The sequence below is a fragment of the Leiobunum rupestre genome, chromosome 5 (assembly GCF_980474605.1).
Source record: "Leiobunum rupestre chromosome 5, qqLeiRupe1.1.hap1, whole genome shotgun sequence".
Lineage (NCBI taxonomy): Eukaryota > Metazoa > Arthropoda > Arachnida > Opiliones > Sclerosomatidae > Leiobunum > Leiobunum rupestre.
This window is the reverse complement of record NC_143388.1, coordinates 60,586,956-60,600,664: the sequence shown is the minus strand read 5'-3', so window position 1 is coordinate 60,600,664 and position 13,709 is coordinate 60,586,956. Positions and strand designations below refer to the sequence as shown.

Sequence of the window (13,709 nt, the reverse complement as noted above, 5' to 3'; positions counted from 1 at the left end):
TAGGTCTACATTTTTACCTACCTTTTAACATACGCGTTATACGCAGCTGACATTGGACCCTTTAATAGGCGTCCGAAATTTTCCCTTTAAGACATAGGGACTTCACTCTGGGTGGTTAGTGGCTTGAATATGTTGCGATTTGGTGTTCAACCGCCCCTTGGCCCTAATTAAGTCTTGTAGCTTTGACTGTGCTAAATTTACAATCAAATGCTGATTCAAAACCGAGGGGGTAGTCAGTATAGTAATCAGGTGTAGAAATCGTAGGCAATCGCGAGAAAAATCTTAAGAAAATCAGCGAGAAATTGTAAGAAATCAACGGATGATTTTCAAAAATGAGTAATCAGGTGTACAAAGATTTTACGAGTGACTACCCCCTCGTTCAAAACGCCCTTTTCGAAACCCTCTTTGGCATATAATAATGGCCGATTCGGATCCTTCCTGGACGCGTGAATTTCTAGCTACGCCACTGCTTCAGCGTCATAGTCGAAATGTTGCAATCCTAGTTTCTGAGAGACGTGGATTGGTTGCTTGAAAACGACAACATTTGCAGTACAGTAGGCATAAAGAGAAGGGTATACGGTCAAAAAGAAAAATAGCCGCCTATCCCCCTCTTTTGGGAAATGGGTTGATCCGAAAAAGACAAACACCTAAATTTATGACCTTTACCCACAAATTTGAGGCGCATATTTATTTATTACGCGCAAGTTTCCGAAAAGGTACAAATATATGACTGTTAATTATAATAAAATCATCATGATTCATAGGACTAGTAACAAAAAATTGTATTCGAAATAGTGATTATCAAAAGTAGACATTTCTGGGTCTCTGAAATCCTTCAGTAGACCAAAAAAATTACATAAACCCTTCCCTCCCCCCTGAAACTCACTTGTTGCACCAATCACAACTCTTAGACAATTCAGCATGTCTATCTGACTAGACGAGACAAGTGCACAGAGTGAACCCCCTCCCCCTAATACGCGTGTTTTTTGGTCTATTAATCGTGGGAGCTTGCTTTTTTCCTCACTTCGCCGCTATTACGGGTCCGTAAAACTAATCATTACTTCAAATAATTTTAAGGTTAATCAAGTTTTTAAATAAAAATGGAGAATTTCGACGAGTATTTCGATCAACTAGGATTATGGAGGAAACAAATTCCAAAAGATGCGACATGTTTGTTCCGAATTGTTTCAGAACACGTAAGATATTTATTTTTTCACAATATTTCCGCGCCCATAATGAAAATTAAAGACAATCATTTTAAGAAAATTAATTTTTCTTTGAACCCTTTAGGTTTATGGTACTCAAGCCAAACACCAATTAATTAGAGAAGAATGCGCTTCTTTTATGAGACACAAGAAACACTTGTTCCAATCTGTAAGACAGGTTGACAATTTGTTGGCTTACATACACACCTTTTACAAAAATAAATCACATTACAATTAAATATTTACAGTGTATTAATGGAGATTATGAAGAGTATTTACAAAATTTAACAAACCCTAAGGTTACATTTATAATCAAATTTCTATCAGGGCTTTGTTAAATTTTAATAATTCTTATCTACATTTATTAGGGGTATGGGGGTCAAATTGAGATATATGCCATGTCCCTCATGTACAAGTAAGGGTCCAAACTGGTTTAACTAATACAGGAAAATATAGAAATTTAATTAAATTGAGTCTTCTAGAGTTAACTTTGAAGTTTATGAAGAGAAGGACAAACCACCTACTTTAATGACCAATTTGGCTAATACCCCAGAAAAGGTAGAATATTTAATATGTAAATTAGAATAAATGATTAATTTACTTTTTTTAAATAGATATGCTTATTCTACGCTCTGACCAACCATTATGATGTAATATACCCAAAGTCTAAACTAATCAACTCCTCAATCTGCCAATGTAATTAATTTTAATTATATAATCTTAAAAGATTAAAAATTTATTTACAAGTTTTAAAATATTTACATAAAATTTAAAACTTTCTTTTACATAACTTAAAATTGAGATTGTGTAAAATTAATTTTTTTTTAGCTCTCGTGTATGACTTGTTATACAAAAATGTTTTTGAACTGGGACATGATGTTGATTTTGCGGTGGAAAAAATGTTATATGATAAGGATTACGCAAAACAGAAGAGAAATATTTACAATTCAAGAGGAGCGAAACCTAGCAGGTCATACTATTATAATAAATATTTAAAAATTATGTAAATTTTTTTATAAAGTTTCGCTGTTTTTTTTAGTTCAAGCATTTCGATAATTGAGATACCGGAAAATGAAGTAAAATATTGAATTTAAACACTTTCAAATCAAAACAAAAAGTTAACTTTTTATATTTCAGGATGCAAAGTCAAATGAAATTCGAAAATCTTTGGCTAAGGGTGATCCACCTTTTCCTTATAAAGTGGCAAAAGCTTTGGATTGGCAAATTTATCGAAATGTTGAATTAGATTTGTGGAACGAAGTGAAAAAAGGTTAATCACCTTAATTTTAATCATAGAATTTTTAGCACTAAATTTAATTTAAACCAATAGAACAATTGCGTAATGATCAAATGGTGGTTCCAGACATTGGTCCAGGAGTTAAGTGTCTGGTAATTAAATTCCAATCAGTCTTACGAAATAAGACATCTTAAGTATGCACCACTTACTTTCAGCTCCAATTGGAGAATTCCAAAGAAACATTTCACGTGCATATACAAGAAATGTCTCCAAATGAGGGCTCAGTTTTGGTGTTTATTGAGGAACTGGGAGAAAAGTACAGAAAATGCGCATTAGAATTTTTTATAAGCAATTTTCCAATACCCAAAATTTTCATTTTGCAGAAAACGTGTGCCTTTTACAAGTCTGACCCCATTGCCCATACCTATTTACAAAGGTATAAATATTTGGTTTGACTTTAAAACTGTGAAAAATTGCATTTCTAACATTTCCATTTAGCAATTGCAATGCAAGGATTCACAAACAACAAAGGTTCAAATGTATGGGAATATTTAAAAAACTTCCCCCAAGTTTATGGTAAAATATTTTCAGATATTTTCATCTCAGAGATGATGAAATGTAATTTGATAAAATTTAAATAGACAAAATGAAAGCCCCCAAAAGGAGATCGAAAAAGGGAAGCTATCAAGATTTTCAGATGGTCATTCCGTTTTTCCAAAGTTCTTCTCTGCTAAAATTAACACACTCCCAAGTTCTAACTTCTCCAGTGACTAATGATCAAGGGCCTAAGAATTTAGATTCAGAAGGTCCTGAGGACGTTAATTATAGTCAAACTGTTCTTCAGTCTTGGAGCGTTTCCCAAGCAACTGCGGCTTTACCGATAGGTATAGCATTACAAATTGACGATTTGTCATATTTCGGAATTTTATTCAATTTTATTTTAGGAAAAGAAGCGAAAAAAGCTCAAATTTCTGCGAGTGAAATGAAGAATACTAGTATGACTGTTTCTAAGATGTCAAAACCCCATGAGACTAAATCAACTTTTCTAGCCAAGTCTACAAAAACAATGGTACTAATAAAATTATGATATTTTGTTTAAAATAGTTATAATGAGCTGATAAATTTTAGGAAGTTAACATCAAAACCAAGCACAGATCGCAAAAAAGGCCACCCGTAAAAACAACAAAAGTTACTGCAAGAAACGTAGACGAAGTTACAAATCCAGCAACGCAAAACGTGGCGTTATCTCCTCCAATGATTCCAATTGAAAACTACATTATCCCAACCTACTCAAATGGGGAGACTAACTATGAAACAAACTATTCAACTGCCACAAACCCATTAACTCCCGGTTTCGAAGCTTCAAACTCAACATTGTTCCCAGTCTGCAACTACACTTACCCATTTTACACTCTACCCACTTGCCCACCCCAACCCAATGTGCAATATGAAAATTCCAATGAAAACGCTGAAACCTCTTTTCAAATCCAGTCATATTCACCCTTACCAGAGGTATATTTCAAATTCTTTCGGTTAAAATACTTAGTTTACTATTTTTGGGCATTTTAGCAGCAGCAAGTAACTATACCAAATCAAATGTACACCTACAACGGGTGCATGTTGCAAAATAGTTTTGCTGGAGCAGCCACTATGGGAGAAGGTTCAGTCATGACAAATGGGGAGTTTTCGCGTAAGTTTTAATATGGATATGGAAAAATAACATTCTAATATAATTTTTATTACTAGCTTACACCAGTTATCCAATTTATTTTTTTTACAACCCAATTTACAACAATACTGGTAATGGTTCAGTGGGATGTACTACTACATTTGGACAGTACACTAATCCAAACACTGAACAACAATCAGTTATTTTTTAAGTTCGATTACGTGCCAAGTTTTCTAATTTAAACCTCTGTAAAAAGGGATTCTAGTCCGTTTCTGTTTATATCTCATTTTACAGTAGGCTTTTTCTAGTCTTTTTTTGTTGAAAGTTAATTTCAGAACTTTCTTAGTTATTTTTTTTTTGTTGAAAGTTACAGTTTAGCTTTCCTAGTCAATGTTTGTTAATAAAACCTTACTGAGGAGAATATATTTTTGTAAACCACATGTAACCAGAAATAAAAAATTGTTTAACAAGAATGAAAACTTTTTTATTTACCCATCATTGAAGAGATTGCAAACTTTGATGCAACAGTTCTTTAAGTTCTCTGTTTCTCTGCTTAGATTTTTCTATACATTGAGTCATTTGCTCTTCAGCTATGCTAGCCCCGCCTAAAATTGCCACATATTTCCATCATGACAAATTCCAAACAAGGCCAAATATGATCCCTACCATATTTATGAATACCACACAGTTCATCCTGGTTTACTATGATTGTAAAAGTACCTTGTGCTATTTGCTCTTCCTCATCAGTAGGATCAATGATAATTTTACTAAGTTAAAATTAGAGTATCATTTTGCGTTAAAACTAACGAGGAGACTACCCGAGGTGATTATAACCAATTTTGTTGAAACTAGCTGGGTATGTAGACCTTATGGTAACATGAAATTTCACCAAGGGAAAAGTTGCAATGTGCATTAGTTTTGCCATGGCAACCGAAAATGTTTTTGACAACACAGTATGTATATTTTCCCATTGCGAATAACATGGGAATTTAAGCACTTCTAAAGGTCCCCCCCTATGAAAAATTTCAAAACAAAAAAATTATCAAAATTGACAAATGAAATTAATTTTATGATTTTTTGATGAATTTTGGTCAATTTGATCAAAGTATGTTAAAATTGATCAGAATCGGTAAAAATGGAAAAAAGCGAAATATAAAGATAAAAAAGTTGTATTTGCCAACTAATCGCCAAATCGAAGATAATAAATGAATTTTATTAAAATTAATAAAATGGAATTTAGTTATTTGAATTTGATCAAAATTAATAATTTTAATTAGAATTATTATTATTATTTTTTACAGGGAGGACCTTTAGAAGTGCTCAGATTCCCATGTTATAATATACGTACTGCGTTTTCAAAAACATTTTCGGTTGCCATGGCAAAACTAATTTCCATTGAAACTTTTTCCTTGGTGAAATTTCATGTTAACATAAGGTCTACATACCCACCTAGTTTCAACAAAATCGGTGATTATCACCTCGGGTAGTCTCCTCGTAAGAGAGGTAACTGAATTACCCATTCTCGACCATAGCAAAGGTACAAGAGAAAGGTTCACTATATATCTTTAAAGATTCCGTCAAATTATCTTCCACCGAAATAGCATCATTTGTTTCAGCATTTACATTAACTTTTGGCAATTTAGCTGTAGATACATTTGGGTTGGAGTATTAGAGGATATTAACTGATATTAAATTCCTTACTGGTATGTAATGCTCCTAATAAGGCTAACAAAGCGGCATCCATTATATTGCCATCATAGCTTAGACAAATTATGTCAATGAAAAGACACCACACCAGCTAAATATCGAATGTAATAATTTAATAAAGAACCCTACATTGTTTCAGGAAACTAGAGTTAAAAAGAACTACCTTGCCTGACTTTACGCATAAGTCTTCAGCTTTAATGCACTTTGAACTTCAAGATTTTGATTTTATATTAATAAAAATTTCAAAATAAATTGGATATTTGAAAATGGAGAATTACTTGGAAATGGTATCCGATATAATTTGTGTTAAAACCTGAGCTTGTTCACTAGGGGGACCAGGACGAAATCTAGATGAACATAACTGCGATAAATCTACATTTGGGACTTAATTGAAAACTAGCCATTAGTTTTAAAATTCCGATTCAATTTATGATAATAATTATAAATATCTACCAATTATTCCTAAATGAGCTTTATCCGGTGCTGGGTTTGATAATTCCTAAATAGGTTTAATTCACATATAGCTCAATTTTTATTTCCTATTTTAGTACTTTTAACTCACAGCTTTCACACCGCAAATGACAGTTGTATTTCCAAATTTAACAAGAGCGGAGCCATCAGCAGTTTGAATACAATCTTAACATAATTAACTGGTCTTAATTTTTAACCAAAGCCATTAATTTTGTAAGAATAAACCTACTGATATTGATTGTGGTTGACCGAACTTTTAATAACTCACGATTATCTGGCCTTATATCTTTGTCCTAATATAAAATTAAATTTTAAAGGCATTATGAAGAATGTCTAAGACTGAAATGCTTACCAAAAAGTACTGATAATACGACTGCGGATCTACTGCCCTAAAAAATAAATAATTCTACTTTAATGTTCATTCTATAAGGGGTAAATGTCATGATAAGATGAGAGATCTGTCAGTTTGGATATTCAAGAAGTTAAGAACGCAATATGAGATAATTAACTATAGGGCCTTATTAATTTCAGTAACTGATTTAATAATAAATAAACTAGTCAAAATATAACTTTAATTAAATCCAAAAAACAACATTAAAATAAATTTGAAAAGCTAAGGTTTGAACAAGCATGGTCTAAACCATGACACGTGAGAAAAGGGCCTTGGCTGTCTTAAGGTTCATGTCCCAAACAACAAATTCTAAAAGAAATAGATTTACCTGAGTTCAGTTGCCATTTTGCATAAAATATAAAGATTTGAATTCTTGAACGAAAAAGTAAATATTAAAACTAAATTACAAACTAATATTTGTCAAATATTACTGCTATAAGACGAAGTAAACTAAAACGTAAATATAATCTTGTCGTTAGCTATCGTCGGCTACTGCAGCAACGCATGCGTAAAACTACCAAAATGAAAACCATCTTGACCAATATGGACCAAACGGTTGGCTAATAGCAAACAGCTGACCTTAATTAATGTTTAGATAAAACCAGAAGCGCTTCATTGGCAATAAATTTTAGACCATCCTGTAAGATTGGTAAGAATTACTATATTCTGGCTCTGTTTTTAAGGGCCACACTTGCTTTTTAAAAATCTCTATCAAAGAAAATTCTATTAATCATATTGTTGGATTTTTACAGCCCTATTTCTGGTGCTCGCGCGGAAAAGTAGCAAAATTCAAACCAGTAGCGTAGCCAGGATTTGATTTCGGGGAGGGCACACAATGCAAAAAAGTAAAACAAAAAATAAAAAATTGTACATACAACCATACGTTTTGGGGGGGGGCACGTGCCCCCTGTGCCCACCCCGCCTACGCCACTGATTCAAACGGCATTTTGCGACTTTTAAATAGCCCAGGCTCACGTCAAAATGATAAGAATTCTCCCCATGGGATAGTGAGAATTCTCACTAGGGCTGTGCGGGTAGTGCTTTTTCGGGTTCGGGTCGGGTACAGGTAAATCAGAAATATTTCTTTAGGGTATCGGGTCGGGTAGCCAATTTTTATCGGGTATTCGGGTATTTAAGCCTAAGCAAAATAACTATTCGGATACTAAAAATAACGGGTAATTATCGGGTAGTTACATTATTTAAGGGAATTAAATAATTAAACTTTTATTTATCCAAAATTCAAAAACAATCCTTTTATTTTAGTATTTTAGTACAATTTCATTAGAGACATATGTTGAAATATCATATTTTAGCTGTAAAATATGATAAAATACATGAACTTCAACTTTGAGATCATTTAGATAGCTAAGGAAGACTAGAGTAAAATATGAAAATACTAAAATAGTCCTGGGCGGTTTGGTCAAGGTTAACTAATATTTGGCGGGAAAATTTGAATACCCGAATATTTGGCGGGAAATTTGAATACCCGAATATTTGGCGGGAAAATTTGAATACCCGAATATTTGGCGGTAAAAAATTTAATACCCGATCACTTTCGGGTATTTAAAAATTTAAATTTCGGGTATCGGGGCGGATACCCGACCCGATACCCGACCGAGTATCGGGTCGGGTATCAATACCCGCACAGCCCTAATTCTCACTACTTACAAGGAGACATCCCAAAGTGTAACTCACCGATTTTGTTCAAACTCCGGGGATTGGTAGACCTTCGTGTATCATGAAAAATCCTAAAGGGAATTTATTCAATGGGCAACCGTTTTGCCATGGCAACGAAAAATGTTTTTGACAGCACAAAATATTAAATTTTCCCATTGAAAATAACATGGGATTTTGACCTCAAATTGATCAAAAGTTGATCAGTTTTGATTTTTTTTTGTCAATTTTTATCTATTTTTTCTATTTTTGGCATTTTAGAATTTAGAGGCTAATAGGATTATGAAAGCGAGTTGATTAAAACTTACATACAAAAATTAAAAGCAATGATATAAACGTTAAAAAGTTAAAATTTATTAAAATTGGTACAGTTTCAAGGCACTTTCCTCATTTAAATATTTTAAAATGCAATACAACAAAAATACTGTTAAGTCAAATTTTTTACTTATCTTCCAACTACATTTTGAAACATGATTTTGTAAAGCTACGATTAGGTAAATATATTTAAATTTATATAACACGAAATTTGGCATGATGAAAAATAGAGTAAACCATAAATATTTTTATGCACAAATCACTGCTTCATTTTTTCCAAAATGGGAATAATCATATCAAAAGTTGGCCTTTTTCCAGGATCTTCATTCATACATATTCTGATTAATCGTGAAAGATGGTGAGAAATACCAGGCGGTATCGTAACTCTCAATCCTTCCAAGCTAATCTAAAGAGTAAAAAAATTTAAAATAATTAAGATCAAGCTTAGACTGAAAACATCTAAAATCTCCGATTGTATATTAGTTAATAGCACCATAATAAATCGGCCACAGTTTTTTTAATATATAATCTGGTGCAAGCAATGACTCTGCCTTTCTCGAGGTCAAGTACTGGAACTAGACCTCGGAGAATAATCGTCGATTACAGAGTACCAAAAAAATGCATATTCGGGTTTACGATTACTCAAATAAGCTGCTCTCTAAACTTTTCTAGTATTTGTTTTTAATATCCTCATTGCTTCAAAGTTCAAAGAAGGGTTTTTAGTTTTTTACAACGTTTTGGGGGGCAATAAACGGTACCTACAAATTTGTGGAAACGGTGGTTCATTTAAATTAAAGGAATAATTTTCAGCATTAAAAGTTACTTAATACTCCTTTTAAATTTAATTTTATAATTTCTTGAATAAAACCAGCTCCTAATCAAGTACTCGATAACCTGACTCGTTAAAAATATATAACTTGTTTTTTTTTAGTTACTCGACTCGAATAAGAGTAAGTTTCCCCTTAATCAAGTACTTGATTACTCGACTCTACTTCAATAATACTTGACTCGAATACTAGAAAAATAAATTTGGTACTCGATAACTCGATTGCCTAAAACCACTAATCGCACAAACCTACTAAATTCGTTTTTGTATACTTATGTCCGAGCCTGATTAAAACATAAAATACTCACTTTCATGCCAATTTCCATTGGTGTTAAATCTGAAAACGGTACCTCTCGCGTAGCCAGTTCCCAGAGCAGCACAGCGTAGCTCCACATATCCGCAGCTCTGGCATTTAATTCATCTTGTTTCTTCTGGAGCGCTAGTAGATAAAAAGGGATTTTTTTATTATTCCATTAAATACAATCAATTAAAAAAAACATTTAATACCTTCCGGCGCCATCCAGGCTGGACTATACATTCTGGCTTTTTCTTGGAAGGAAAACTTTGTATCTGCCATATTTATTCTGGCAGTTAAATCTTCGTCAATCTAAACGAAAAAGCAGTGTTTATTTATTATATAATAATAGGATTGAATAGAATAAGATACATTACCATAACATGCTTGCTACTGAGATAGTATCTAACAACTGGAGGTTCAAGACTATGTAAAAATGCCATTCCTCGAGCAATATCGATAGCAAATTTCAATGCTTGCGCCGTATCCACAACAATCCCTGAAAATAGACAACTTCATTTAAAAACTGAGACTTTAAATAAGCCATAGAAGAAGTAAATTACCAGTTCTTTCGTGTAAAACAGAGTACAAAGATCCAAATGGCATAAATTGGTTGATAATAATTAAATTTGGTGGACTATTACAGCAGCCTATGACCGGCACCACATTTGGATGAGAAAATATTCGAAGACGAGGGTATTCATCGGCAAAATCTCTGGAATGTCTCGGTGTTACGTCTAATATTCTAAGAACTTTGGCCACAACATCATTGCCTTGCCACATGCCTCTCCAAGTCTATACGGTAATTAAGATTATTAATATAAATATTAGTTGATTAAATTAAGGCATAGTATTACCTCGCCGGATGGTGTGCTGGCAATTTTTGTCTGAAAACCAATCTCGTTGATATTGATTCCTGAATGTCTTGACAAGGTCGCATCTCCTAATTAAATTTAGATCAATTTTATGTTATTACTAAAAGGTTAAATAAGTTACAAAATTCACAAACTTGTTCTTGATTTTGTCCCCATCCAACTTTGATCTTTATATGGGATTTTCTTTAATTCTTGTCCCATTTGAGTGGCAATTTCTGAATTTAAATAAAAATAATGTTATCGCAAACTAGAAAAAAAAATGCAATTGGTCCATTTAGATTTATATTACCATGTAGTCTTTGTGACAACTGTCCCCGGCCTTTATCAAGGGGTGTTTCGTTATATTTATTTGATATAGAAACGACTGCCCCCTGATTGACTAAATCCTACAAAAAATTCCCAAGTTTAGATCACTTCATCACTTCTTGCGTTAATTTAGACTATACCTCAGCGATTGCACTATATCCCCAAAAACAAGCATAATGTAATGGTGTGTTTCCATGTTCGTTCACTGCATTTACATCTGCTTTATTGCGTAAGAGCATGTGAATTATATCTCTGTGACCATGAGCAGATGCCAAATGTAAAGCCGTATCATCTCCCATGTTCGTAGAATTTATTCTAGCTCCCCGATGAAGAAGCATTTCTACAATATTGGGCCTGCCTTCTTTGCAAGCCCAATGCAGAGGACTAAATCCATGATCATCTCTGAATTCCAAAGAGTATTTAAATCAATAAATTACTGGTAATAAGAAATGCAAAAAAGATTTATCGGAAAAAAATGCAAATCTTAAGGTCCCACCCACCCAAAATCTTTGACTTAGCCATATAAGGAGATGACATCAAAACGAAATAAGCCAATGACAAAATCATACCCTTGGTTCATGTCATTTTCAGTATCATCAAGCCACACTCGAACTTGAAATGCATTTCCTTCTCTACTCCAATGAAATACGTCTTCCATGATTTGGTTATAAATCACTTCAATAATAAACTAAATATGAATATAAATAAAAATGGGCCTTGGTTACAAAAATTCACACCTTGGAGAATGAATAAGGCAAAGTATTCTGCTGTCACAGAATTTCTGTGGCCGAGCGATTCTCAGTTTCTCACCGTAGCGAATTCTCTTACGTCACATTTATTTATCCGCCATCTATCGGCGATTTGAAGAAGGCACTCTGTTCCTAAAGGGCGTACGAATGCTGAAATCAACCTTTTAAACACATTGGAGAAAACCAAAGACTATGAATATTTTGTACTATTTTTCTACAGAGTAAAATTTTGTACTATTTCTCTACAGAGGAATATTTGGTACTATTTCTCTACAGAGTAATATTTTGTACTATTTCTCTATCGAGTAATATTTTGTACTATTTCTCTATCGAGTAATATTTTGTACTATTTCTCTATAGAGTAATATTTTAAACTATTTATCTACGGAGTAATATTTTGTACTATTTCTCTATCGAGTAATATTTTGTACTATTTCTCTATAGAGTAATATTTTATACTATTTATCTACGGAGTAATATTTTGTACTATTTCTCTACGGAGTAATATTTTGTACTATTTCTCTATAGAGTAATATTTTGTACTATTTCTCTATAAAAAATATTTTGTACTATTTCTCTACGGAGTAATATTTTGTACTATTTCTCTATAAAAAAATATTTTGTACTATTTCTCTACAGAGTAATATTTTGTACCATTTCACTATAGAGTAATATTTTGTACTATTTCTCTACAAAGTAATATTTTGTACTATTTCTCTACAAAGTAATATTTTGTACTCTTTCTCTACAAAGTAATATTTTGTACTATTTCTCTGCAAAGTAATATTTTGTGCTATTCTCTACAAGTAATATTTTGTACTATTTTTCTACAAAGTAATATTTTTTACAACTTCTCTACAGAGTAATATTTTATACTATTTCTCTACAAAGTAATATTTTGTAATATTTTTCTACAAAGTAATATTTTTTACAATTTCTCTACAGAGTAATATTTTGTACTATTTTTCTACAAAGTAATATTTTGTACAATTTCTCTACAGAGTAATATTTTGTACTATTTTTCTACAAAGTAATATTTTGTACTATTTCTCTACAGAGTAATATTTTGTACTATTTTTCTACAAAGTAATATTTTGTACTATTTCTCTACAAAGTAATATTTTGTACTATTTTTCTACAAAGTAATATTTTGTACTATTTCTCTACAAAGTAATATTTTGTACTATTTTTCTACAAAGTAATATTTTGTACTATTTCTCTACAGAGTAATATTTTGTACTATTTTTCTACAAAGTAATATTTTGTACTATTTCTCTACAAAGTAATATTTTGTACTATTTTTCTACAAAGTAATATTTTGTACTATTTCTCTACAAAGTAATATTTTGTACTATTTTTCTACAAAGTAATATTTTGTACTGTTTCTCTATTTCCAACACAAAAATATTTATATATTACCAAAAGAAACTTTGACAATGAGTAGAACCTTCCTCGAGGAAGGCTTGGAGGAAAGAGCTATCCTAGAGGGAGATACACGGGGAAAAGTGTTGAAAGAGAGGCTGCAGTTCATCGGTTTCGAGCCGAATGCTACCAAAGCAAAAGGAACCAAGGGGCTACAGCTTTAAACAAACAAAGATTTTATAGTAATTAGATTTCTTCTTCTATTCAACCTGGAATAGGGTCCAGAGAGCGACTGTAGAACTCAAATTCGTTAGTGCTAGTGATTAAGTGCCAGTGAAATCCCATACCAACGATTTATCGCAGGTCCACGGCACAAGAAACATGTTACTGAACTTTATTATCGTGGCATGTAACAACTAACACCTATAATATAGGTTATATAAGCTTTATGAAACGTGCCACCGAGCACGACGTATCGCGCGCTGTTACAATCGAGAAATCGATTTAATATTTTGTGTAGTGCTATCAAAGATAATATAAACCCCGTATCCTAGATTCGAAATTGATGCCTCGCGCGTAGTTAATTGCGTTTACCCACTTCTTACCGGATCTCCGAAATCATTAGCT

General features: G+C 32.5%; 3 protein-coding genes across 6 annotated transcripts; 1 reads left to right on the top strand and 2 right to left on the bottom strand.

Annotated features, from left to right (window-relative positions):
• The first annotated feature begins 949 nt into the window (after nucleotides 1-949).
• Nucleotides 950-4,535, top strand: LOC149945510 (UDP-N-acetylglucosamine transferase subunit ALG13-like). 2 transcript variants are annotated; one of them, XM_090175297.1, is made up of 18 exons: nucleotides 950-1,196; nucleotides 1,291-1,374; nucleotides 1,454-1,504; nucleotides 1,574-1,620; nucleotides 1,688-1,763; nucleotides 1,820-1,901; nucleotides 2,034-2,175; nucleotides 2,245-2,281; nucleotides 2,343-2,475; nucleotides 2,536-2,594; nucleotides 2,658-2,758; nucleotides 2,826-2,878; nucleotides 2,941-3,018; nucleotides 3,084-3,326; nucleotides 3,387-3,511; nucleotides 3,571-3,954; nucleotides 4,015-4,132; nucleotides 4,189-4,535. In XM_090175297.1, the coding sequence occupies exons 1-18, from the start codon at nucleotides 1,101-1,103 to the stop codon at nucleotides 4,320-4,322; spliced, it is 2,043 nt and encodes a 680-aa protein (XP_090031423.1). In that variant the 5' UTR covers nucleotides 950-1,100; the 3' UTR covers nucleotides 4,323-4,535. The 2 variants fall into 2 exon arrangements, with proteins under 2 accessions (XP_090031423.1, XP_090031422.1); XM_090175296.1 differs by having other exon boundaries at nucleotides 4,012-4,132.
• LOC149945509 (exosome complex component RRP43-like) lies at nucleotides 2,548-7,173 on the bottom strand. 3 transcript variants are annotated; one of them, XM_090175299.1, is made up of 14 exons: nucleotides 7,138-7,173; nucleotides 7,009-7,052; nucleotides 6,642-6,678; nucleotides 6,519-6,582; nucleotides 6,381-6,454; nucleotides 6,272-6,317; nucleotides 6,097-6,202; nucleotides 5,982-6,027; nucleotides 5,813-5,909; nucleotides 5,628-5,754; nucleotides 4,778-4,878; nucleotides 4,604-4,716; nucleotides 2,652-2,747; nucleotides 2,548-2,591 (listed from the first exon to the last, which is right to left on the bottom strand). In XM_090175299.1, the coding sequence occupies exons 2-12, from the start codon at nucleotides 7,023-7,025 to the stop codon at nucleotides 4,607-4,609; spliced, it is 825 nt and encodes a 274-aa protein (XP_090031425.1). In that variant the 5' UTR covers nucleotides 7,026-7,052; nucleotides 7,138-7,173; the 3' UTR covers nucleotides 2,548-2,591; nucleotides 2,652-2,747; nucleotides 4,604-4,606. The 3 variants fall into 3 exon arrangements, with proteins under 3 accessions (XP_090031425.1, XP_090031427.1, XP_090031424.1); XM_090175301.1 differs by having other exon boundaries at nucleotides 7,112-7,145; XM_090175298.1 differs by lacking the exon at nucleotides 7,138-7,173 and having other exon boundaries at nucleotides 7,009-7,131.
• A 1,513-nt stretch (nucleotides 7,174-8,686) lies between these two features.
• Ilk (integrin linked kinase) lies at nucleotides 8,687-11,764 on the bottom strand. The gene is made up of 11 exons (XM_090175956.1): nucleotides 11,709-11,764; nucleotides 11,541-11,646; nucleotides 11,112-11,373; nucleotides 10,955-11,051; nucleotides 10,800-10,880; nucleotides 10,648-10,733; nucleotides 10,354-10,585; nucleotides 10,168-10,289; nucleotides 10,003-10,102; nucleotides 9,804-9,934; nucleotides 8,687-9,075 (listed from the first exon to the last, which is right to left on the bottom strand). Exons 2-11 carry the CDS (start codon nucleotides 11,627-11,629, stop codon nucleotides 8,929-8,931), a joined length of 1,347 nt encoding a protein of 448 aa, XP_090032082.1. The 5' UTR covers nucleotides 11,630-11,646; nucleotides 11,709-11,764; the 3' UTR covers nucleotides 8,687-8,928.
• Nucleotides 11,765-13,709: the final 1,945 nt, after the last annotated feature.